Source organism: Ailuropoda melanoleuca, chromosome 8, assembly GCF_002007445.2.
Source record: "Ailuropoda melanoleuca isolate Jingjing chromosome 8, ASM200744v2, whole genome shotgun sequence".
In the NCBI taxonomy this organism is placed as follows: Eukaryota; Metazoa; Chordata; class Mammalia; order Carnivora; family Ursidae; genus Ailuropoda; species Ailuropoda melanoleuca.
The window spans coordinates 10,164,047-10,189,819 of record NC_048225.1 but is presented as its reverse complement, the minus strand read 5'-3'; the positions used below and the strand labels follow the sequence as shown (position 1 = coordinate 10,189,819).

General features: G+C 41.1%; 1 protein-coding gene across 9 annotated transcripts in view; it reads left to right on the top strand.

Annotated features, from left to right (window-relative positions):
- The window catches only part of USP28 (ubiquitin specific peptidase 28), a 60,212-nt gene that overhangs the window by 1,077 nt on the left and 33,362 nt on the right, over nucleotides 1-25,773 (top strand). For 7 of the 9 annotated variants that reach the window (XM_034665801.1, XM_034665797.1, XM_034665792.1 and 4 more), the window contains exons 2-4: nucleotides 17,220-17,297; nucleotides 18,321-18,453; nucleotides 25,518-25,623. In XM_034665801.1, coding sequence (XP_034521692.1) covers nucleotides 17,229-17,297; nucleotides 18,321-18,453; nucleotides 25,518-25,623 — 308 coding nt within the window. In that variant the 5' untranslated portion in view covers nucleotides 17,220-17,228. Of the gene's footprint in view, nucleotides 1-8,943; nucleotides 9,021-17,219; nucleotides 17,298-18,320; nucleotides 18,454-25,517; nucleotides 25,624-25,773 lie in introns of all 9 variants that reach the window. The other 2 variants (XM_034665794.1, XM_034665795.1) reach the window with 2 other exon arrangements.

Genomic DNA, 25,773 nt, shown 5'->3' with positions numbered 1-25,773 from the left:
CGGGTCGGGAGGGGGGCTGCTGGGGGCGCCGGGGTCGGCTGGGCGGGGGCGAGGGCGGTGCGCCGGGGAGCGAGCTGAGGTCTTTGCAAGGCGAGCTGAAGTTCGGGGGGGTGGGGAGTAGGTATTTTGGAGAGCCGCTCTAAAGGGCAGGACGTGGGGTTGTGTGTGCATCAGGGATCTTTAGGGGGAACGCTCCTGGGCCCTGACCTGGCTGAGAAACTTCGAAGAAGGCAGCTTAGGTGGGTTTTGTGGTTTTTAGTTTTAGGTCCCTTTTATGGCAGTACTCTTTCAAAGTGTCTAAAGCAGAACTTATCTGCCTTAAAGCCGGGATTGATCGACACCTTGTGAAAGATCAGGGATCCTGGTTACCACTCCCTATCTTCCCTTACCCCAGCACCCCCGCTTCTTTTTTCTTTTCTTTCTTTCTTTTCTTTCTTTCTTTCTTTTTTAAATAAACTGAGAGCAGCCTGCCTGGTGCATTCATCAGTAGATTTTTAAGGAGGGAGGAGGAACAGCGCGATGAATAGAAGGTATTCTAATAAATGCCTTCCTGTACCTATTATCTGAGAAGATTGAAATCAATACAAGGATTTCTGGGCTAAGTTGGTGAGAGTGGAACACTGGTTTGGGAGAAAATCAAAAGGCTGATAATGCCGCGTGTAGAAACTTGGTAAGTGGGCAATTTGAGAATGTCTTCTAATGTTACTTTGAAAAGTTATAACTTAACACCACCTCCTCACCCCTCAACTGCTGTGTTTTTTCGAGACCGAATGGGAGACCTGTGCCAAGTATTCCAGTGAGATTCTGGAAATGAGGAATTTCATAAAAATATTTACAATGCAAAGCTGTCAGATACTTCCACGTGGGAAACCTTTTGTGCCTGTTTATTCTTTTCGTGTGCACAGGAGACCCGTGGTGTATAGTGAACACATTTCCTTTTTAATCTCCTCCAGGTCCTGGGCTCCAAAATGAAAGTAACATGGATGGTACTTCACGTGCTGCCGATTTCTAATGGAGATGCTATTGTTAGGAGTTCACAGATACCTATTGGAATCCGAGTCAGGATTTTCTCTGGTTTCACAGATCATTTCTATTTGTTTTAAGGACAGTGACTTCAAAACAGATGAAAAAAAAAATCTGAGTTTTGAGATAGTTGTGTTGATTTAGAGAAGAGGCTATTTTAAGGAAGAGTAGGTCATATTTAAATTTGTTCGGGGACCATGTGCCTGTTCATCAACGGCATCTTCCTTTACCTCTGCCACAGTTTGAGTAGTGACCACTCTCTCAGCACTCTGAGAGTTTGTATGTGAGGTGTTTGATGAGCACTTGTTTGTAAGTCATAGCTATTTTGGGAAAACTTGGAACTCAGGGTTGGCTGTGGCTGGCTGGAGTACCCTGACTCCTGGCCACCTGCAGAGTGATGACATTCACTGTTCTTCCCAGTGATTCGCCCCATACAGACAGCCGATAAGCTTGGAATGCTTGATAATGTTTGCCCCTTTTGTTTTTGCTAATGAAAATGCTTGAAATTAGCAGGCTGGGTTGAAGGAATCTTATCTAGGGAAAGTACCTTTCACATCTCAGAGGAAAGAGTTTAATAACTTCCTCATCTTGATGAGTTTCGTGTTAGAATGGACTCTATTTTGGATTCTCTGATGCACTCTGCATTTTCCTTAAAGGGTCTTTAATTGTTCTAGTTGAGAAGAGCTATCCTCCCCTGACTCTCAGAAGCTATTTAAAACCTAGAATGCTGCCCTTCCCCTTATTGGTCAGTTGTACACGGGACAGATAGAACCCTTTATAGCCTCCCAAGAATTTTAGTGAGAAAAATGCAGCACCCTTGGAATATGTTCTCAGTATGTACTGGAGTCTGAAAGAGGATACTTTGTGATATCGCTGAATACCCCAGACTGCAGACTGGTAATTGGAACATCTACAGAGATTTCTTACACACAGGTTTCTGTGTTTTAATCAGTTCTCCACTTAGGTAAAAACCAGCAGCAACATTTACTGTTACTGTAGGATAAACAGCTTGAAGTCAGGTTGGTTCTTACAACCTGTCATCCTTGGCAGCTACACTAGGATTCATCACATGTTCCTGATGCTAACTGGAGCCCTATGAAAACCTTTCAGTTTCAGTGAAAACTTAATGTCCTTTTCTCTTTCTCTTGACTTACTGGCTTTTCATTCACGTTTACCTTGTCTCATTAGTTGTAATTCTTGGAACATCAGTCAGTCGGTGCTTGGTTGGCTCTCACAACTTTAATGCCTCTTCAGCTACAGTTCTGCTCACACAATGAGTACAATATTTGTAAAAAGCAGTGACAAGTAACGGCTCAGTAGGCAAGATCTTTCCATGTCTTATATTTCATCGAAGAAATGTAAGCAGTAGCCAAGTGAAGCAGATGTTTTTTAAGGAAAATAATGATGCCAGTGGTAGTAGGAGCTAACATTAATTGAGCATGTAGTATATGCCAGACCCTGTGCTCAGAACTTAACATGTATTATCTCAGCACTTAACAACAACTCTGTGAAGTTTTCATATAGGAAGGCTTATATTTGTGAAACAGTTTGCTCAAGATCACCTGCCTGGTAAATGGTACAGCCAGGATTGAACCCAAGCAATTCTAAGAGCCCAAGATAGCCTTGATCCTACGTCTTAGTAAATGGACTCATTGTCTTAGGTCAGAACCTTTGTTTTACCCTCCAGAACTCTCCTGATGTTTTAAACTTCCAATCCTCCCTGGATTCTTTCTAAATATATAGCTTCTTTTCTACTTGGCTGAGCCTGCTGGTATCAAAAGAGATGAAGGGGGAGGGTTTGTTTTTGTTTTTGTAAGGAGATGTCTTATGTTTTTTGCTTTTTGTTTTTCCTCTTCATTATCTCTTTTCTCTTGGTGTAAGAGGTACTATCTTCCCTTCCTCCTTCCTTTCTTAGAGAGGAGTCTAGATCCGTGGTGTCTGGAGAGCTTTTTGATTGTGGTTGCTGGAGGAGGATGTAAGGATGTCCTGGCCTCAGTGGGTTATCTGGCCCGAGATGTCAGTAATGCTGAGCTTGAGAAACCCTGCTCTAGGTGATGTCTCTTCTCACTCTTCTGAATTATCTCACATTTCCTTTATTCTGGCCTAAGCCCCAGACACCTTGATTGTCTTCTATTCTCTTGAGACTCAAAATATGGTCTGTGGACCAGCAGCATCTGCATCAGTCAGGAGTTTGTTGAAGCTCTGTCCTGTTGTGCACAATCCCCACTTGTCCATTCAGCTGTGCACATGTGTCCTCAATCCTCCAACAAAATAGCAACATCGACTTCTGCCCTGTCCAGCCGTTGATCTCGTCCAGTACCTTCCTTTTATTTTGTTTACTTTTTGACCAGAGTTTCTAAATCCACCTGTTTCTTTTCTTAAAAACGTTTTCTCAATTATATTTCAATTTCAACTCACTGTGGAAACCTTGGAAAACACAGACCCTTGCAAGATTAGCTCTTGGCTGATAGGAGACACGGCCCCCAGACCGAGGCCCCCAGACCAAGGCTAATCCTTTCCAGATTGCACCGGAGAGCTTTTGGTGGTGGCAGCAGCCTCAGGGCAAGAATCCAGTTAGGAGATGGCTGTGGGGGACCAGTCTAGGCTCCCAAGAGAAGAGGGCTGATTCCCCAGAGGCATGCAGAGAGGCTGACCAGGCAGCAGAAGGTTAGATTGTAGGGCAATGACTGTATGTGGTCAGCATTCCCTAGGCCACCCAGCAAGAGCCTTGCCAATAGTAGGCTTTTAGTATTTGTCTGTTGGGCATGAAACATCTCTCAGAGGTGACCAGTGACTAACCACCTTGTGAAATCTGTGGCCTTACAGAAGTAAGGCCTTGGTTATTCAAGTACCAACTCAAGCCCCATTCTCATGCTTTTGTATATTATGATTCTTCATTGCCACTGTTTGATGTTTATTTTGGCACTTGACCTTATTCCTACTTACTATCAATTGTTCTGCTTTTTCTTAAAAACTAAAAACAAAAAAACAAAAAACAAAACAAAAAATAAAACAAAAAAACTTTGTAAAAACTTTCCTAAAAACAAATCATTTGCCACAGTCTTATCAGTAACAAAAGTACTGTAGTTGGCCCTCACTTCTGAATCAGCTAGGTCATTTTACAACTTTCTTAGGAAAATTAGCCCTGGAAAAGATGTTTGAGTTCATCTTCTTCATCTTACAATTTTAATATCCTATGGCTTCAGGGTATAGAAGGAGTTCTTCAACAGTGCCCTGTTAGTAACCTCAGTGCTACAGCTGCCTTACTTCTCGAACTCTCTCCCTTGGACATTTGGAACCTATATTATTCTGGTTCTCCCACCGTTCTTCTCATTTTGGGGCTAACCTGTTAGCTTTCTTGTTTGTTATGTTCCTTTTACTTTTTCCAAATCTGCATCTGGAATCCTGACTTGCAAATGACTTCTCCTCCTCTATTTGCAAATGCTGGTTAAACTATTGTACTTGCATAACCGCGTCCTTGGCTCTAACCATGTGCTGCGTAGCGACTTTTGCCGCAGGCCTGGGAATACCTTACCTGTAATAACAGTATCTGCCATGTGCCAGTCATGGCCCAAAGCACTTTTCTATGCATTCTGTATATTTACAAAAACTCTGCAAGGCATGAATTATTATGTCTTACAGCTGATGAGGGCGCTCAGACTCAGCTCTTAATATAGCTTATAGGGGCCTAATAGGAGATTTGAAAGCGAAGTCTGTTGGCCTCCATGTTGCAGATGGGAAATGTGGCTTACTCAAGCTGGGACTTTGAGCCACTCCACTTTCTACCTGGAAACCATGCCTTTCTGAAACCAGACTTTTCAGGGGCCTGGGTGGCTTATTTGGTTAAGCATCTGCCTTCAGCTCGGGTATGATCCCTGGGTCTTGGGATGAGCCCTGCTTCTCCCTCTCCCTCTGCTCCTCCCCCAGCTCCCCCACCCCACTCATGCTCGCTTGCTCGCTCTCTCTTAAATAAATAAATAAAATATTTTACAAAAATAAATAAAACCAAACTTCTCAACTGCCACTTGATGACGTATGACGCGCTTTAACATATATTCTCACTGAGCCCACAGAGCCACCTTGTAAAGTAAAATTGAGTGTGAGGAGAAGGAGAAGTTGCGAAGCCGTACAGCTGGTGAGTGATCATAGCAAAACCATAGCGCAGGTAGTTTTCTTCCAATCTCTAGGCAAGTTTTGTTGGACAGGCAGGTCACAATATTTGACATTTCTATATTTTTTTCATTTTACTAACAAATCCTGTATGCATTACTTCATTTGATGGTCGTACCAGTGCCGTCAAAGCTTGTGGTTTATTTTATTTTCCAGATGTGGAAATTGAAGCCCTGGAAAGTTGAGATTGACCCAGAGGCTAACGTGCAGTGCGATCTGCACTACGTAGCACTATTCCCACCATCCCAGCTTTCTACATAAAAAGGGAGATCAAAATACCAGACAGACAAAGCCAAATTAAAGATTTCCATGAGTAGGGTGCCTGAGTGGCTCAGTGGGTTAAGTGTCCAACTCTTGCTGTTGGCTCACGTGTCCTGGATCGATCCCCACCTGGGACTCCGCGCTCAGTGGGGAGTCTGCTTGAGGATTCTCTCTTTCCCTTTTCTTCTGCCCCTCCCTCTGTTCTCGCACATACTCTCTCTCTCTCTCAAATAAATAAATAAATCTTAAAAAAAAAAAAAAAAGATCTGTATGAGTAGGTGCTGGCAGCATGCTGCATGATCGCTGGTGGTCAGTTTAAACTTGAGTTATCCCAAACAAATATTTTTTCTCTAAAACTCTTGTCCAAGTTAGTATTTCCCTGCTGTCCTTTTTCTTTTTTAGTGTATGTGTGTCATGTGCAAGCACAAATCTCTCTTGATTTCATTCAATTGAAGTGAAATTCACATAATACAGAATTAACCATTTAGTTTTAATTTTTTTTCTTTTCTTTTCTTTTTTTTTTTAAAGAGAGAGCACAAGCCAAGGGGGCAGAGGCAGAAGGAAAGGATCTTTTTTTTTTTTAAGATTGATTTATTTATTTTAGAGAGAGCATAGGAGGGAGGGAGAGAGAGAATCTCTAGCAGACTCTGCTTTGAGCATGAAGCCCGACACAGGACTTGATTTTACGACCCTGATATCATGACCTGAGCCAAAACCAAGAGTTGGTCACTTAAATGACTGAGCCACCCAGGCGCCTTAGGAAAGAGAGAATCTTAGGCAGGCTCCACACTCAGCGTGGAGCCCAGCACGGGGCTCGATCTTATAACCCTGAGATCATGACCTGAGCGAAAACCAAGAGTCAGACATTTAACTGACTGAGCCACCCAGGTGCCCCAAAATTAACTATTTTAAAATGTTCTGAGCAGTGACATTTAGTATATATATTCACAATATTGTGACCTCTCTGTAGTTCTAAAAACATTTTCAAAACCCCAAAAGAAAACCCATATCTACGAAGCAGTTACTCCCTGTTCCTTCCTTCGCCCAGCGTCTGGCAACACTGATCTGCTGTCTGTCCATTTACTTATTCTAGATATTCCATATAAGTGAAATCATCCAATATGTGACCTTTTACGTCTGGCTTCTTTTACTTAGTATGCTTTAAAGTTTCATCCAAGTCGTAGCATCTATCAGTACTTCATTCCTTTTAATGACTGAGTAATATTGCACTTTGAGTATTTTATCGATTTTTCCTTTGGTGGACATTTGAGTTGTATCCACCTTTTGGCTCTTATGTATAGTGCTGCTGTGAACATTCAAGTACAAACATTTGAGTACCTGTTTCCAGCTCTTTTGGGTATATTCCTAGAAGTAGAATTGCTGGGTCATATGGTAATTCTGTCTTTAACTTTTTGGGGAACTGCCAAATTGTTTTCCACAGCAGGTGCACCATTTTACATTCCCACCAGCAATGCACAAGGGTTTTAATTTCTCTACCTCCGTTCTTTCCAAACACTTGTTATTTTCCTGTTTTGTTTTGTTTTATAACAGCTATCCTCATGTGTGAGGGGTATCTCATTATAATTTTGATTTGCATTTTCCAAATGGCTCATGTTGAGCATCTTTTCATGTGCTTATTGGCATCTTCTTTGGAGAAATGTCTGATCAACTCCTTTGCCCATTTTTGAATTGTGTTTGTCTTTGATCGTTTGAATTGTAAGAGTTGTAATATAGTCTGGATACTAGGCCTTTATCAGATTTATGATTTGGAAATATTTTCTCCCATCCTGTAGGTTGACATTTCATTTTCTTTACAATGTTTTTTGATACACAAAAGTTTTTAATTGTGGTGCAGTCCTGCTTACCTATTTCTTTCTGTTGCTCATGCTTTTGGTGCCATATCTAAGAATCCATTGTCAAATCCAATTTATGAAGATTTGCCTCTGTGGTTTTTTTTATGAGTTTTGTCATTTTAGCTTGCATATTTAGGTTACTGGTCCATTTTGGGTTAGTTTCTGTGTATTGTAGAGGTAGGGGTGCAACTTGATTCTTTTGCATATGAATGTCTACTTATCCCAGCATCATTTTTTGAAGAGACTATCAAATGGTCTTGGCACCCTTATCGGAGATTAATTGACCATAGATTATGGGTTTTTCTAAACTCTCAATTCTGATTCATTGGTCTCTATGTCTGTCCTTGTGCGGTATTACACTGGGATGATTACTGTAGCTTTTTAATAACTTTTGAAATCCAGAGGTGTGAGTCCTCCAACTTTGTTCTTTTTCGATCTTGTTTTGGCTAGTCAGGGCCCAATGAAATTCATTATGAATTTGAGGATCAGCTTTTCCACTTCTGCAAAAATGGCTGTTGGAATTTTGACAGAGATTGCGTTGAATCTGTAGGTCGCTTTGGGTATAACAGTGTTAAGTCTTTTGTGATGGTTAATTTTGTGTGTCAATCTCATTGGGCTCCAAGGTGCTCAGATATTTGGTTAAGATTTATTCTAGATGTGTCTATAAGGGTGCTTCTGAATAAGCTTAACATTTGAATTGTAGACTGAGTAAAGCAGATTGCCCTCCCTAATGTCTGTGGGCCTCATCCACTCAATTGAAAACCTGGATAGAACAAAAAGGCTGAGTAAGAGGGAATGTCACCTACCTGACTGTTCAGCTGGGCCATTGGTCTTCTTCTGCCATCAGACTGGAACTACATGTCCAGCTCTTCTGGGTTTGCAACTTGCCAACTGAAGATCCGAGGTCTTACAGCCTCCATAATTGCAAGAGCCAATTACTTATAACAACTTACTTCTCCCCCGCCACCTCGACTAGGACTACAGGGTTCATTTACACACACACACACACACACTCTCTCTCTCTCTCTCTCTCCCTGTTGTTCTTTTCTCTGGAGAACCTCAACTAATCCAGTCTTCCGATCCATCAACCTGAATATCTTTCCATTTATTTAGGGTTCCTGTAGCTTTTTTCTCAATGTTTCACACTTTTCAGAGTTCAAGTCTTGGTTAAATTTATTCCTAGGTATTTTATTTTTCCAGATACTATTATAAATGGAAGTGTGTTTTTTTTATTTTCTCTTCAGAGCGTACATTGCTGTTGTATAGAAGCAGCTGATTTTCGAGTGTTGATCTTTTTTTTTAATAATTTTTATTTTGTTATATTAGTCACCATACAGTACATCCCCAGTTTTTGATGCAATGTTCCATGATTCATTATTGCATATAACACCCAGTGCACCATGCAATATGTGCCCTCCTTAATACCCGTCACTGGCCTATCCCAATCCCCCAGCCCTCTCCCCTCTGAAGCCCTCAGTTTGTTTCCCAGAGTCCACAGTCTTTCATGGTTCGAATGTTGATCTTATATCAACTTTGCTGAATGTGTTTATCAGCTCTAGTAACTCTTGTAGATTGTTTGGGGTTTTATATATCCTGTCACCTGTGACTAGAGATAGTTTTACTTTCTCGTTTCCAGTTCGGATGCCTTTTATTTGACTTGCCTGATTGCTCTGGCCAGGACTTCCAGTACACCGGTGAATAGCATTGATGAAGGTGGGCATCCTTGGCTTGATACTTATTTTAGGGGGATGGCTTTTGGTCTTTCACCGTTGAGTGTGATGCTTGCTGTGAGTTTTCATTTTTGTGTTTTGTTGTTTTTTGTTTGTTTTTTAGTAAAGGTGCTTTATCATGTAGAGGAAATTCTCTTCTGTTTCTAGTTTTCTGATTGTTTTCATCATGAAAAGGTGTTGAATTTTGTCAAATGCTTTTCCTACATCAGTCAAGGTGATCAGGTATTTTTTCCCTTCATTCTGGTAGTGTGGCGTATTACATTGGTTGGTTTTCTTGCTGGTGTCCTTTTATGTCCTTGCCAGCAGCATTCTCTCAGGCATCCGGTTTCAAATATTTGACGAAGCGTCACTGTGTGTCCTACCTTTTCATTTCTCTTCTCGGCACCCTCCCTGTCTCATCACACCTGTGTATTCAGTACTCTTCTAAATCATGGTTAAGCTTTCTTTCCCTAGGCTTATCTCCTTTTGAACTAGTTGTTCACATGTGCTAGATTAATCCCCTTAAAGCACCCTTATTTTCCCTCATATTTATGCCCTGCTGAGGGACCTGTGATGATTTTCCATTGTTCATCAGATCAAGTCCAAACTCATGCTGACATTTAGAACCTTTCCTAATCCAGTCCCACACCACCTCTCACGTCCTGCTTATTTATCACAGATAGAAACTGCACACTGAGTCCCACCTAATAATAACTTTTAATTTTACTCTGAGGTCTGTCACACTGTAAGCACGTAAATTTGATTTCCTATATCCTTGCTCTTATTTTCCTGGTTTTTCAACCTTCGCAATATATTGCTAAAAATGGCATTTTCTCTAATTTGTGAAGATGCCTTCCATATGTCCTTATTGTAAAAGCTTCCCAGCCTTCTTTCTTGTATTTAGCTGGGGCATGTCTTCAAAGAAATGAGAAAGTATTGTCTTAATGTGCAACAGTATGAAAAAAGCAAGTTGCAGGACACGATGTTCAGTATGAAAAGATATATTCATGTGCATAGGCCACTTCTGGAAAGATATATCAGAAATTATTAATAGTGGTTACTCCTGGGAAGTGGGACTGAGTTGGACAGAAGAGAGAAATTCCTTTTTGCTCTGTATCCTTTTTTGCTATTGGAATTACTTCGTGCATTTGAAAAAAAAAAAAAAGAAATGAGAAACAATGATTAATTCTTTTTTATTCCTGGCTTTTAATTCCAGTTTCAGTCTCTTCTACGCCGCGTAAGAGTGGCTGCATCTTAAAAGCTTTTAATGCCTTTCAAAAACTTTGGGCCATGGGGGGCACCTGGGTGGCACAGCGGTTAAGCGTCTGCCTTCGGCTCAGGAAAACCTTTGGGCCATGGGCACCTGGGTGGCTCAGTTGCATAAGTGTCTGCCTTCTGCTGAGGTCCTGGGATCAAGTCCCCTATCAGGCTTCCCTGCCTGGCCGGGGTGGGGGTGGGGGGCCCTGCTACTCCCTCTCCCTCTGCCTGCCGCTGTCCCTGTTTGTGTGTGCTCTCTCTCTGTCAAATAAATAAATAAAATCTTTAATAAAACAAAACTTTGGGCCAGTTGATGAACTGAAACAATCCTTTGCACCATTTTACCTACTTTTCGCATCATTGCAGTAAGTTATCAAGTAGCCCTATTTCAGCTGGTTTAGTTTAACCCACCAAAAACTGCTGTCTGTCATTTTTAGGGAGTCCAATCCTTATGGCATGTTGTGAGTAAATTGGAGTTGTTATAATAGACGTGGATTTTTGCTAGAGGGAAAACCAAGAAAGCACGAGGGACTTCTGTGGCCAGGTCCTTGTTTTGTGGGAGGTGGGAAGGTCTGTGGCAGTCTCTGAATTCATTTAAGACCCTGATGTCCAGACTGGATTTCTGGAGTTGCTGCTGTATATTTTCTTTGATTCCTAAAGCGCTTCTTTTGCTTTCCTTGGGTACTTAAGTTCATTTTAAAATTGGAAAAGCCAATCTTTAATTTTGGTGGGAATTCTATTGGGCACACTTACGAAGGACTTTGGTACTTCTTTGGCATAGAAGAGTATTTATCCGCTATTCACTTAGTTTCAAATTTAGAAATGTCTTTGGAAGAGTAGACAGTTGAGATCAGGAAATGCGTGTGTCAGAATTATAATAGCATCCCTGTTTGAAGGAATGGAATAGTCTAGAAAGCTCCTCACTGTCATGCTAAACTGGGTGTTTTAAAGATAAAACTCTTAATTAGTAATCTCACAAATTGGCCTCATCGATCAAAGAGAGTTTGATTTTAGTTGCAGTAGGATTCGACCAGTTAGTGTTTATTATAAAAACTTAATACCTTAACGTTTTTGTTATGTGAATAGTCCTGTTCATGGCTTATTGTGAGATGAATGTCTTTGCTTTAAGAGAAGTGGACTGGATTGGACCAAAATCACCGAGTAGCTGAGGTCAGAAAGCTTGAGTTTCTTCTTTCTAGAGATTTGTGTGTACCTGTCTTTCTTCACTGCCTCTGGGCAAGAAAAGAGAATCCTTTCTGTTTTATGAAAACAATGTGAATTTAGCCAAGGAAATGCAAACCTGTTGGCTCTTGCCAGTTATTTGACTTCATTATGCCTGGAGCACAGGCTTTGTCTTGTCTCATGTTGGGTGTGTACTATGAATATGTAGCCTCGTAGTTATGGTGAAGTTAATATTTAAATCAGCTTCTTGTGAAGTACCCAGAAAAACTGAGTTAGTAATACAGTAGGCCTCTAATAAGGTTAATATGTCTCTTACAGTAGAATTAATACTTAATATAGGGCACTTTTTAGGATTTGGGTTGAGGGTACTACAGAGAAAATGGGTTTGGCTAAACATTCATGAGAGTGAGTCTCATCGTAGCAGTTATTTGTATGTGTCTGTAGCATGGCTTAATCCTTGTGAAATTTATTCAGGCTCATAATAGTTGCCTTTGATTTGTCTTTTTGAAAAAAATATTTTATTTATTTATTTACTTGAGAGGGGGAAGGGTGGGGAGAGAGAGATAGTGTGCACTCTCAGAAGCAGAGGGTGAGAGAACTCCAAGCAGACTCCAAGCTGAGTGCAGAGCCCGGTGGAGGGCTCCATCTCATGACCCCAAGATCATGACCCGAGCCAAAATCAAGAGTCGACACTTAACGGACTGAGCCACCCAGGTGTTCCCTGATTTGTCTTCTAATTCAAGACATTTGATGACAAGACAGGTTTTGTAAGCTCTAGTTTCCTGATCTGCACGATGAAGTTGATGATTCCTACCTTTTAGGGTTGTTCTAAAGGTTACAAGTATGCGGGGGCAACGAAGGTTCCTGTTACAAAGAAGGTGTTTGTATGTTTGTCCCAACTGTTGCCGGCATTGTCCTTCAAATTAGATAGTATGTTGTATGTTTCTTGCCTTTACGTGGGCAAGAATTTCACATTTGAAACTATTAGAGAACCGCATGATGAGAAATGCCAGGTAAAGACGGGGAAGTCCCTTTCATTCACAAGCTCATTCGTTCCCTCAATATGGGAGGTTAGAAAGGGAGAGAATAGTGTGGACCAGAGTTCTTGGGGACGACTTTAAGGAGGAGATAACATGAATATAGCCCTTGACTCTAGGTTGCCAGAATGTCGGAGGCATTCCTGGAGGTAATAAAAGTAACACTTGAAGACCTGAGAGAGGATGTATTTGTGATGTAGGGAACCAGGAGGAGAAAAGGTTGAGCAGTTAAGCGTAGAATCAGATAATAGTCTTTGAATAGCAAAATCAGGAATTTGGATTTGAGGGGCACCTGGGTGGCACAGTCGTTGGGCGTCTGCCTTTGGCTCAGGGCGTGATCCCAACATTCTGGGATCGAGCCCCACATCAGGCTTCTCTGCTGGGAGCCTGCTTCTTCCTCTCCCACTCCCCCTGCTTGTGTTTCCTCTCTTGCTGGCTATCTCTCTTTGTCAAATAAATAAATAAAATCTTAGGAAAAAAAAAAGGAATTTGGATTTGAATTAACATGTAGAGTATTATTCTTGGAATTGTACAAAATGATTTTATGTAGTTGTCATCTCCGCCCATGAGCTTTTAAAAAAGGGAAACTAAGAGTTTATTTTCTTTCCCTGTATTATTCTAGATGTATTAATGTTTGCCTGCTTATCTGTTCCGAAGTGGAGAAAGGGGAGTGGAGCTTGGATCCACGGCCAAATATAATGATTGGTGAATTGTTTAATATTTGAATACCCTATTTCATTGATTCATATTTATCTGGCATTCTGAGGTCTCTGAAATTGAGATGCTCCTTCCATTTACTGCCTCCAAGTAGCAGAGGTGATGTGCTTAATCACTGTCTGCACGTGTGTGGGCTTGCTCGTAGCTGTTCCTACTGTCGTGACAGTTGAGTTATATGGGCTGTTGGTACCACATAGCTAGTTTACTTTTCACTTTAAAAGATCACACTGTGATTCAACATTTAAGTGGGAAAAAAAAAACTGGATGAAGAGAGGCATAGAAACAGAACAGCAGGGTGTAAATTTGATTTTATGTGAGGCAAAATATCTGTCGCTGGATGAATGAGCGCAGTTTCAAATTTTCTTGCAAAACTACAATCAAGTGTTTTATGGGACCTGAGGAAGGAAGATAGCCCAGGTATATTAGGTTCTGTTACTGAGCAACATGCAAAAGAACTGCTTGTCACGGGCCAGGCCGTGCACCTGGACACAGGGGAAAGTGCTGCAGTTCGCAACAGAGGGAAGAAATGTTAGAGCTGCGGGAAGCTGGTGTGGCTCCTAGGACCATCACGAAGGCATCCTGTCCTAGTTTGAGTGGGCAACCGTTTCTCTCCTTAGTGGCGCGTAAAGTAAGTGTGCTCTTGATAACTAATGGCACCTCGGATTCAGTCAGAAATAGTGCTTACCTCAGATACAGGCCTTTCCTGACAGCGGCTTTGGAACTGACTGTACCACGACGTGATCACAGTCGTGATTGTGATCACAGGGATCTTGGGAAGATGCAGACACCACGGTCAAAATACAAGAATAGAGTAATTGCCTGGCTTTGCATGAAATAGGTATGCTTGCCCGTTTTTCTTGTCTTCTCAGGTGCGGCCCGGCATAGAGTGCAGACTGGAGGCAGGCAGCCCTTCACTAGCAGTAACCGTAGCCTCCCCAGGCCTGCTCTCTGTCACACGGGCCTAGCACCTCTCCCAGCTTTGTTACAAAGGCAAAATTAGTTAAATTAGTTAATACAAATGAAGTGTTTATAACAACACCTGGCTGAAAGTAAGCAGTGTGTGTTAGCTGCTATTTTTGACTGGCATTATTTTCTGTGAACCCTAAGTGTCAGTTGGTACACAGAGTAGTTTGAGGTGAAGGTGTGATTGTCAATCCCGTTGCTACCTTGTTGGCTCCAGTTTAGGGCTAATAACACTGCCCACTTCCTCTTCTCAATTATAGATGGTCCCCGACTTAGGATAGTTCGACTTTACAGTGGTGTGGAAGTGATATGCATTCAGTAGACACCATACCCTGCATTTAAAAGTTTGATCTTTCCTCAGGCTAGCACTGTGTGACATGCTTCTCTCTGGTGACGCTGGGCAGGGCCAGTCAGCCACGCCATCTTGGGGGTCAGCAACCAAGACACTTACAACCCTTCTGCACCCTTTCAGCCATTCTGGTTTTCACTTTGAGAACAGTATTCGATACATTGCATGAGATATTCAATGCTTTATTATAAAGTACGCTTTGTGTTAGATGCCTTTCTTCCACTGTAGCCTAATGTAAGTGTTCCAAGCACATCTAAGGTCAGCGAGGTGAGCTATGCTGTTTGGTAGGTTAGGTGTATTCCGTGCATTTTCCACTTAATGATATTTTCAACTTACAATGAATTTACTGGCATGTGACCCCACCATAAGTTGAGGAAGATCTGCATTATCCCACCCTTTCTAGGGCATATTGATTTTTATTTTTTAGAAAATTTCGTATGATTGAGATATAAGGATTCACACACTTTTACACAGTAAAATAAAATGGATTTAGAATTAGTTTGGGGAAGAAAAACCTTTTTATTTTTTTTAATTTTTTTTAAAAGATTATTTATTTATTTATTTGACAGAGATAGAGACAGCCAGCGAGAGAGGGAACACAAGCAGGGGGAGTGGGAGAGGAAGAAGCAGGCTCATAGCGGAGGAGCCTGATGTGGGGCCTGATCCCATAACGCCGGGATCACGACCTGAGCTGAAGGCAGACGCTCAACCTCTGTGCCACCCAGGCGCCCCTATTTTTTATTTTTTAAAGTTTTTTTTTTTAATTTATTCTTTCTAGAGAGAGCACACACAGGGGGAGGGGCAGAGGGAGAGGGATAGTCTTAGGCAGACTCTATGCTGAGCGCAAAACATGACTTGAGGCTCACTGTCACGACCCTGAAATCATGACCTGAGCTGAAATCAAGAGTCGGAGGCTTAACTGACTGAACCACCCGTGTGCCCCGAAAAAACCCTTTCTAATACATTATTCTTCTAAAAATCCCATGCTTGTGTTTCCAGCATTTGCCAAGGCTAAATCTGGACACCATTTAGTCTGATAGCACTCTCCCAGTATACAGGCAATGACTGCCTTTGACAAGACTCATACCCTCCAAGACTGCTGGACTCAGCAGGGTTGGGTTCCATTTCTAGCCTATGACCGTGGCCCATGACTAGAGCAGAAAGGCTGTTGATGCTTTTCTGAGCACTGTGCAGGGCTGTTTCAGTTAGTTATTTCTAGTTGTGTGATATTTAAGTGTTGCGTTGGGCCCTCAGCTGTTGAAAAACATAGGATCCTATTTCTGTTACAGCTGACAGTGAACATAAACGGTCTCTTGGAGACTTATTACGAACTGAAAGATAGTTGATGGGAATCGTCAAGTATTGAATTGGGGCTTAATTCTAGAATAACCTTAGGAATGATTTCTTCTCGCTGAATTAAATTTGAACTGTTTCTTTTTCTTTCTTTTTTTTTTTAAGATTTTATTTATTTATTTGAGAGCATAAGCAGGGGAAAGAGCAGAGGGAGAGGGAGAAGCAGGCTCTCCACTGATCAGGGAGCCCAACTCAGGGCTCCATCCTAGGACCCCGAGATCATGACCTGAGCTGAAGGCAGACCCTTAAGTGACTGAGCCACCCAGGTGCCCCTGAAGTATTTCGCTTTCAATAATCATCTAAAAGAATTGGGCCAACCAGTTCCTTATATTGAGCTTGCTTGTAAAAATTAGGTGTTTTGTGTTAACTTTCGTCTTTGTGCAAAACAGGGTAAAATGTTCCGGTGAAGACTTGAAAGCTGCAAAGGGATTATAAACTAATCTTGTGGTAGCTGAAAGTTAACAAGATAGGTTTTTCCATGATTCAGATTAATGAAGGGAAAGCATTCCGTAGTTTATTCCCTCTGGCATTTTATGTATAATTCAGAAAATCTTAGTTTCGTCTCTACTTCTTTTTAAGCAATCAAACCTGTAGTTTTAAATATGATGGTGGTGGTATCATTTGTTAATTACGTGATTGGAAATGTATTGTCAGTGAAAAATGACACACAAAAATGGCATGTGCAGTGAGGCTTAAAATAGCACATCTTCACATCCATGCAAATTCCCTGGACTCCGTATATGACCTAGTTATGTATTACTCACAGAAAGAAAAACCTCGGGCACTTTCAGCTACTATGAGAGCTAGATATTACATTGAAGTGTTTTATATACTTAATAGTTTTATTGTTTACTCATAATTTTTCCACAAGTGCCGAAAGCATTTTTCATGATTAAGCTTTTAAAAGAGTAATAGATTTGGCATTTTTATTTTATTTGTTTATATATTTATTTTTAAAGATTTTATTTATTTGTTTATTTGAAAGAACACATAACCGCAGGTGGGGGGGTGAGGGGGAGAGGGAGAGAGAATCCCGAGCAGACTCTGTGCCGAGTGTGGAGCCCGACATGGGGCTCGATCCCACAACCCCGAGATCATGACCCAAGCTGAAACCAAGAGCCAGAGAGTCTCAACCAACTGAGCCACTCAGGAGTCCCAAGATTTGGCATTTCAGAATGTGTCTGACAGTCAGTACCTTCTTGTTTGGAGCTTTTTGGTTTCTTAAAGTAAAATACACACGTCTCAAACCTGATTATCCGGGTTGCTTGTTCATAAATTCTTTAAATGTCTCCAGCTTTTTACTTTGTGACTGACCTGTCTGTGGTTTTTTGTTTCTCAAATATAGAGCTGCCAAATGCTGTTAAACCAACTAAGAGAAATCACAGGCATTCAGGACCCTTCCTTTCTTCATGAAGCTCTGAAGGTTAGTTTCAAGGCTGCTGTTAGTCAACAGGCTTTAAAACAGTTGTCCATATCATAGTTATGTCAGGTCAAGCTATTTTTATGCCAAAATGAAAGTGCATATAGGGACAGGAGTTCTACAGGTCAGATGACCCAGTATCTTCAATATGTAAATTATGAAGTTGGGGATGGGGGAGACTCAACTGGGGGGGACCCTCCAGGGCAAAAGAGATTTAAGAAATGCATCAGCCAATTGCATTGTGTAGCTTTTATGTGGATCCTGGTTCACACACACTAAAAAATTCTTCGAGTTAGGCAGGTTTGAACTGGTGATTTGATATTAAAACATTTGTTACTATTAAGGTGTGGTAATAGCATTGTAGGTTATATTTTTGAAAAGATACCTTCTGATGTACTGATAAGTTGCTTAGGATTTGCTTCAAAATGTCTGAAAGAGGTTAGGCAGGTTAGGTATGATGGAGCATGACTTGATAATTGTTGAAGCTGAGTGATGGGTCCTGGGGTTCAGCTATACATTCCCTCTGCCTCTACCACTGTATAAGTTAGAAAGTTTTCCTAATAAAAAGTTAAAAACAAACAGAAATATGGTCACCACTATAGTATATGGTAACTGCTTGGCATGTTTATTGTAGAGGCTGACTTCATTTAGAATCTCTGTTTTCATTGTCCAGCCCCCTTATGACACATCATGCCTTAGCTAGTCTGTGAAATCGGGCATAGTAGCGTCCAGAGCAGTGAGAATAGATCTCAGCAAGATTTCATTCTTGTTTGCGTGTGGTGGGAAATCAGAACACGGCGGCTCCCCTCCCGTAACCAAGAGTTTGTTAGATGCTTTGAGCATGGTATACTCACTATCTTCCACCATACTATCTTTCTTCTCCTTTCTACCCTAAAATTATGCCCTGACTTACTCAGAATGTCACCAGGGTAGTAAGGCGTTAAACCAAAAAACTAACTCACTATTTATTTTAAATGCTATGATGCTTTACTTTTGAAATCTCTGGGGTTTTTTTCCTTTCTTTAGGCCAGTAATGGTGACATCACCCAGGCAGTCAGCCTTCTCACTGAGGAAAGAGTTAAAGAGCCCAGTCAAGACACCACTGCTACAGAACCATCTGAAGTTGAGGGCAGCGCGGCCAGCAAAGAAGTTTTAGCAAGTAAGTGTGTGCTGTCTTGGTCCTGCTGTGAACTAGCAGAAAATAGGTGAGTTTCCTTCAGTCACATCAACCCTTTTGGAATAGTGCTAATAATAGCTAATTATTGAACCATCACTATGTGCCAGGCCTAATTCTAAGCAATTACATGGATTCATTCATTCATTCACTCACTCATTCATTCTGCATTTACTTAACGAGCACCTACTGTGTGCCAAGCACTCTTTTAAGCACTGGAAATAAACAGAAGAATAAGAATCCTTGCCTTCATGTAGCTTACTTTCTTGTGGGGGAGATCAACAAGTTGATGAGTAAATTATATAGCATATTAGAAAGGTAAGTACTGTAGAGAAAAGTAAAGGATGGAATGAAAGAAATGAGAAAAGGAGCACTGGGGATTGGATTTTTACTAGGTGGAGAAGATGAAAGGGAGGTGAGGGAGTCAATGAGGTCTTAAGATGGGGATGTACACCATCTGCTCAAAGACAGCAGGGAGGCCGGAGGTGAGGCTTTAGTGGGTGAGAGGTGAGGCCGTGGAGGGACCAGGAGGCAGGTCCTGCAGAGACTTCCTGCCTGCTTGGCTTTTTCTTTAGCTAGAGGCTAGCCAGCGGAGAGCTTGGAGCAGAGGAATGATGTCCACTGGTTTCCATTTCCTAAAGGTCATTCTGACAGCTCTGTTAAGAACAGAATTGTAGGGGGAGGTAGTGAGCATGGGTCAGAACAGGGAGCCCCAGGTTCTGGTGGCATGGGCCAGCGGGTAGTAGAGGGAGGGTGAGGAGCACCTGCTGAGTGGGATTTGCTGAGAGCAGAGATAAGGGGTGTAAAAGAGAGAGGACTTAAAGGTAGCTCCAGGTTTTTTTCCCAAGCCGCGAAAATGCTGGAGTTGCACTAAGCGCCCTGGGAATGACTGCCCCTAGAGCAGATGAAAGTGCTGAGTTTCAGGTGGAATGTCGCAAAGGCAGTGAGGGTCCAAGCGTGTGGCTCAGGGGAGAGATCCGGCTGTAGAGAGAGAAAACTTGGACTTGTAAACCTGTGAATGGGATGTGAAGTTAGGGGACCAGGTGAGCTTTCCAAGGGGTTGGGGTGCACAGAAGGGAACAGGTTCAGTGACTAAGCGGTGGACACTCCCAGTGCTCAGAGGCTGGGGCGGGTGAATATTTTCCAGGAATGTTGGAGGAAGACCAGGAGAACTGGGAGGATGGGACTCTGGAAGCTAAGGAGGCTTCCTGGGGGAGGGAACCATCAACTAGGGCAGATGGAGTTAATGGATATTTGGACTTTTTGCAGTTTCGAGCTATTCTGAGTAATACTCTTATGAATATCCTTGTATATATCTTTCAGTGCAAATAATGACTCTTTTCAGTCAATGTTTTTGTTTTTTTGAAGACTTATTTTAGAGAGCGAGAGAGAGTGTGAGAGTGCTGGGGGGAGGGGCAGAAGGAGAGGGAGAGAGAATCCCAAGCAGACTCCACGCTGAGCGTGGAGCCCAACATGGGGCTCGATCTCACAACCCTGAGGTTATGACCTGAGCCGAAATCAAGAGTTAGACACTTAACCAACTGTGTCACTCAGGTGCCCCCAAATTTTTCTTTTTAAAACTCATTCTTATTGAAGGTTATAAATAGTTCCTTTACTTTCACTGGCGTGTAGTATTTTGTGGTCTGAATATACCACAGTTTATGTATTTGTTTACTGACTTGGGGTTGTTTCCTTTTCTTTTTTATTTATTTATTTTTTTTGCTATTATAAACAAGGCTGCTGTGAGTTATTTGATTTGTGTTTCTACTAAATGGGTGTAAGAGTTTCTTTAAGTGTATATATATATGAGTGTAATTGGTGGGTAATAAAATACACTAGTCTTCAATTTTATAGGCAATATTTTCCAAAATGATTTTTTAACTATTTATTAAATTCCCACTCACAGGATTTGGGGATAGCTCTTCTTCTCAAAGTTGTTAGATTATAAAATTGTTGCCCATATTTTTGACAAAAAATATCAAAATATGTTGTTTTCAGTGAGAATTTTTTTTACATCTGTAATGAGATTAAACATCTTTTTCCTTTTGACCATTCATGTTTCCTTATAAGTGAAATTTCTTTGTGTCTTCTTCCTCAATTTTTCTGTCTTTTTCTGATTTATTTATGATATTATCTTATTGATAAACTTATTCATGATACATTTCTTGATACTGACCTTATATATGTTTGATATTAACCCACCATTTAAGATTTATGTGTTGCAGACATTTTTTCCCTATTGGTGACTTGTTTTCACACTGTGGTGATGAACTAGACAGCTAAATTTTATTATAGTTGCATTTATTGGTCTTTTTCTGTGATTTGTGTTTTTTGTTAAGAACTCCTTCTATGCCCTGAAGTCATAGGGTATTAAAATTGTGATGTTTTGCTTTTCACATTCTTTAATTCATCTGAAGTGGATTTTGGGGGAAGGGGCAAGGCATAAGGTAAGGATACAGTTCAATTCCTCGCCACTCTCTGGCCCCATACAGCTACACAGTTATCCTAGTATTAAAGGATACTTTTATTAAAAGTCTTTACTTACTGATCTGCAATATCAGCTCTGTGTTAAATTGGATTTTCATGTTTCCCATTCTATTTTACTAAGTATTTGTTTTTAATTCTTTTTTTTTTTTGAAGATTTTATTTATTTATTCAACAGAGACAGAGACAGCCAGCGAGAGAGGGAACACAAGCAGGGGGAGTGGGAGAGGAAAGCAGGCTCATAGCAGAGGAGCCTGATGTGGGGGCTCGATCCCATAACACCGGGATCACGCCCTGAGCCGAAGGCAGACACTTAACCGCTGTGCCACCCAGGCGCCCCTGTTTTTGATTCTTTAGAATATATACCCATGAATGGAATTACTGGGTCATGTAACAATCCTGTATTTAACTTTTTTTTTTAAGATTTTATTTATTTGAGAGAGAGAGAGAGGGCACATGCTTGCACACAAGCCGGGGGAGGGGCAGAGGGAGAGGAGGAAGCTGACTTCCCTCTGAGTGCAGAGCCTGATGTGGGGGCTCAATCCCAGGACCCTGAGATCATGACCTAAGCTGAAGGCAGATGCTTAACTGACCGAGCCACCCAGGTGCCTGTAACCTTGTTTTAATATTTCTAAAAGAGGACTGTTTTCATAGCTGCAACATTACCACATTTTAAAAATTAGTAATTCCTTAATTTCACTCAAATACCATTGTAGAAGTCTCCCTGATCGACTCATTAGCAATATATTTGCAATTGGTTTCTGAAAATAATGATCCAGATGACATTAAAACGTTAAGTATGTTTGAATGTCTTTCAAGACACTTTATGTCCCCCTCTCTTTTTTTCTTGTACTTTAAGGTCCAAAGAAATCAAGTCCTTTCTTTTCTCAGATTTCACATGTTCTGAAATTTGCTGATTTCATTTCTGTGGTACCTTTCAATGGGTTTTTCGGTCCCCTGTCTTTCCTAGAGACTTAGATGCTTAATTGGCATGACTGTGTCATAGGTAGTGTCGTGTGTATAGTGTATCTTCTGTTTTGTCATATCGAAGAAGCAGCTAATGTCCCATTGCCCTTTTTGTGTTATTAAGATTGTTAGTGTGTTCAGAATATTATCAGCCTGATTCATTTATTATAAAATCCCCCACTTAGTGTTTTCTGCTGCCCCTGGTGATTGTTGCTGCGATTCTTTAATTTTATTGGAGATCTCGTAATTTATTAGTTGGGATTCTTTTCTTTCTTTTTTTTTTTTTTAGTTGTTAGAAACACATAACGTAAAATTTGTCATCTTAACCATTTTTAAATGTACAGTTCAGTAGTGTTACATATGTTCGTTTTGTCGTGAAACAGATCTCCAGAACTTTTTCATCTTGCAAAACAGAAGTCTGTATCCACTCAACAATAATTCTCCATTCCCCCTCCCTTCAGCTCCTGGCAGCCACTGTCCTACTTTCTACAGTTTTGACTGCTCTGAGTACCTCCTGAAGTGGAATCCCACAGTATTTGTCCTTTGGTGACTAGCGTACTTCACGCAGCATAATGTCCTCAAGGTTCATGTTGTTGCCCGTGTCAGAATTTCCTCCCTGTTTAGGGCCGAGTCACTCTCTGTTGTATCTGAAGACTGCATTTTGTTTACCCATTTATTCGGGGGTGGGTATTTGGGCTGCTTTCACTGCTTGGCTGTTGTGAATAGTGCTTCTGTGGACATGGATGTACAAATATCTCTTCGAGACCCTGCTTTCAGTTCTTTTGGATGCATACGCAGAAGTGAGATTGCTGGCTTATGTGGTAGCTCTATTTTTATTTCTTTGACGAACTTCTGTTCGTCAGTTAGCAGTTGCTGCACCATTTTACATCTCACCAACGGTGCACAAGCGTTCCAGAAGTCTCATCACATATTCACCAACACTTATTATTCTTTGTGGGTTTTTGTTTTTTTTTTAATACTCATCCTGATGAGTTTGAGGTGATACCTCACTGTAGTTTTAATTTGCATTTCCTTAATGGCTAATGAGTTTGAGCATCTTTACATGTACTTATTGGCCATCTGTGTATCTTCTGTGGAGAAACGTCTCTACAGATTCTTTGCCTGTTTTTAATATTGGGCTATTTGTTTTTTTATTATTTTGTTGCAGGAGTTTTTTAAATATATTCCATATATATAGGTGTCTTAGCAGATATGTGATTTGTGAAAACGTTTTCCCATTCTGTGAGTTGTCTTTTCATTTTCTCGATGGTGTCCTTTGAAGCCTAAAGGTTTTTCATTTTGATGATATCAAATGGATCTGCTTTTTCTTTGGTTGCTTATGCTTTGGGTGTCATCATCATCTCTAAGACACCATTGCCTAATCCAAGGTCATGAAAATGTATGCCTGTGTTTTCCTCTAAGAGTTGATCTTGAAGGCCTGATGCACTTTGAGTTCATTTTTGTAAAGGGTGTGAGGTAGGAGATAAAAGTCACTGTTCTGCATGTAGGTATGCAGTTGTCCCAGTACCATTAGTTGAGGAGATATTTTTTCCCTGTTGAATTGTCTTGCCACTTGTGTCAAAAAATAAATTGACTGTTGGGGGCGCCCATGTGTCTCAGTCGGTTGAGTGTCTGACTCTTGATCTCAGCTCCAGTCTCAATCTCAGGGTCATGAGTTCAAGCTCCACATTGGGCTCCATGCTGGGCTGGGAGTCTACATTAAAAAAAAAAAAATCAATTGACCATAAATGGGAGCTTTTATTTCTGGTCTCTCAATTCTTTTTTTCCATTGCTCTATATGCCTTTTCTATTGCCAGTAGCATACACCCTTGATTACGACAGTTTTGTGTTCTTTGTGGGTTTTTTTTCCTTTTTTTCTTTTTTTTTTTAAAGATTTTATTTATTTATTTGACAGAGATAGAGACAGCCAGCGAGAGAGAACACAAGCAGGGGGAGTGGGAGAGGAAGAAGCAGGCTCACAGCAGAGGAGCCTGATGTGGGGCTCGATCCCACAACGCCGGGATCACGCCCTGAGCTGAAGGCAGACGCTTAACTGCTGTGCCACCCAGGAGCCCCGGTTTTTTTTCCTTTTTAAATTAAATGTCCTTCATTGCTCATATGTAGAAGTTCACTTAACTTTAGTACATTGATCTCTTATCTAATCACCTCTTTTTAATTATAACTATTTTCTGTAGATTATTTTGGTTTCCCTCATAGGTGATTATTATCTGTGAATCGTGACAGCTGTGTTTCTTATTTTCCAGTCCTTATATTGTTTCTTTCTTTTTTTAATGTTATTTATTTATTTCAGAAAGAGAGAGTAAGGGGAGGGGCAGAGGGAGAGGGAGAGAGAGAATCTCAGGCATACTCCCCACTGAGCATGGAGCCCGATGTGGGGCTCGATCCCATGACCCCGAGAGCACGACCTGAACCAATACCAAGAATTGGCTGCTCAACTGACTGAGCTACCCAGGTGCCCCTAGTTTCTTTTATTTTCTTTAAACTGGCCAGAATATTCAGAACCATGGTGAATAGAAGTCCTGATGGTAGACATTTTTGTCTTAGTCTTGATTTTAAAATAAATGTGTTTTACATTTCACAATTAAGTATAAAGTTTGCTGCAGGCTTTTCATGGCTACTCTTTCTCAGCCTAAGAATATTCTCTTTTCTTCTCAGTTGGCTTGGGGTTTTTATTCCTGAATAGTGGTTGAATGTTGTTATTTAATACTTTTTCTGTATCTACTGAGATGATGATTCCTTCAAGTGTATTCCGCTCGTCTATTTTCTCATGTTAACTCAGTATTTCATTCTGCAGTTAACTCCACTTGGTCCTAATATTAGATTTTGGGGGATACATTTTTGGATTTCATTTGTGAATACCTTGTTTCTTTTTTTTACACCTGTGACTGTGTGTGTTTGTTGTTTTTCCTTTCTTACTATTCTTGGCTGGTTTGGGCTATACCTAGCTGTTATGCTGGCTCCATAAAATGGATTGGGGAGTATGTCCTCTGTTCTCCAGAAGAGTTTGTGTGAGATTGAAAATATCTATACCTTGAGTGTTCGATATTTAGCTGATGTTTCATAACAGGTAGAGACAACTTGACCTGCAGAGACGGGATGTATTTTTTACTCTGTGGAATAAGACTGCAGAAGCGGGTATTCACTGCACTTTCATGGCTCATTGGCTCATCTTAAGGTACCATATTGCTGTGAATTACTCATGTGGCTCTGGCACAGAGTAATAAAGTTGTCCCACAGATGAGCCATTGTAGTGAGAGCTAGGGATCATATCGAGTTTTGTGAATGCTTTTTTTTTTTTTAAAGGTTTTATTTATTTATTCGACAGAGATAGAGACAGCCAGCGAGAGAGGGAACACAAGCAGGGGAGTGCGAGAGGAAGAAGCAGGCTCATAGCAGAGGAGCCCGATGTTGGGGCTCGATCCCATAACGCCGGGATTACGCCCTGAGCCGAAGGCAGACGCTTAACCGCTGTGCCACCCAGGCGCCCCCGTGAACGCTTTTGCCTTTTTTCCTACCAAACAGCCAGAAGGGCATTGTTTCCTACATGTGGACTTATTAAATCTCTGTTTATCTTACAGAAGTGATAGACCTTACCCATGATAACAAAGATGATCTTCAAGCTGCCATTGCTTTGAGTCTCCTGGAATCCCCCAAAATTCAAGCTGATGGAAGAGATCTGAACAGGTATTGATGTAATTTGTCCTCTTCGCTCCCTACACTCGTGTGTAGGTCGAAGGCAGTAATAGCTTGGATACCACTGAGGGACCGTTCTGCCAAGCTCTTTTAATTGCATCCAAATGAAAATTTTTTTTAGGAGAAAATTTAAATTCACAT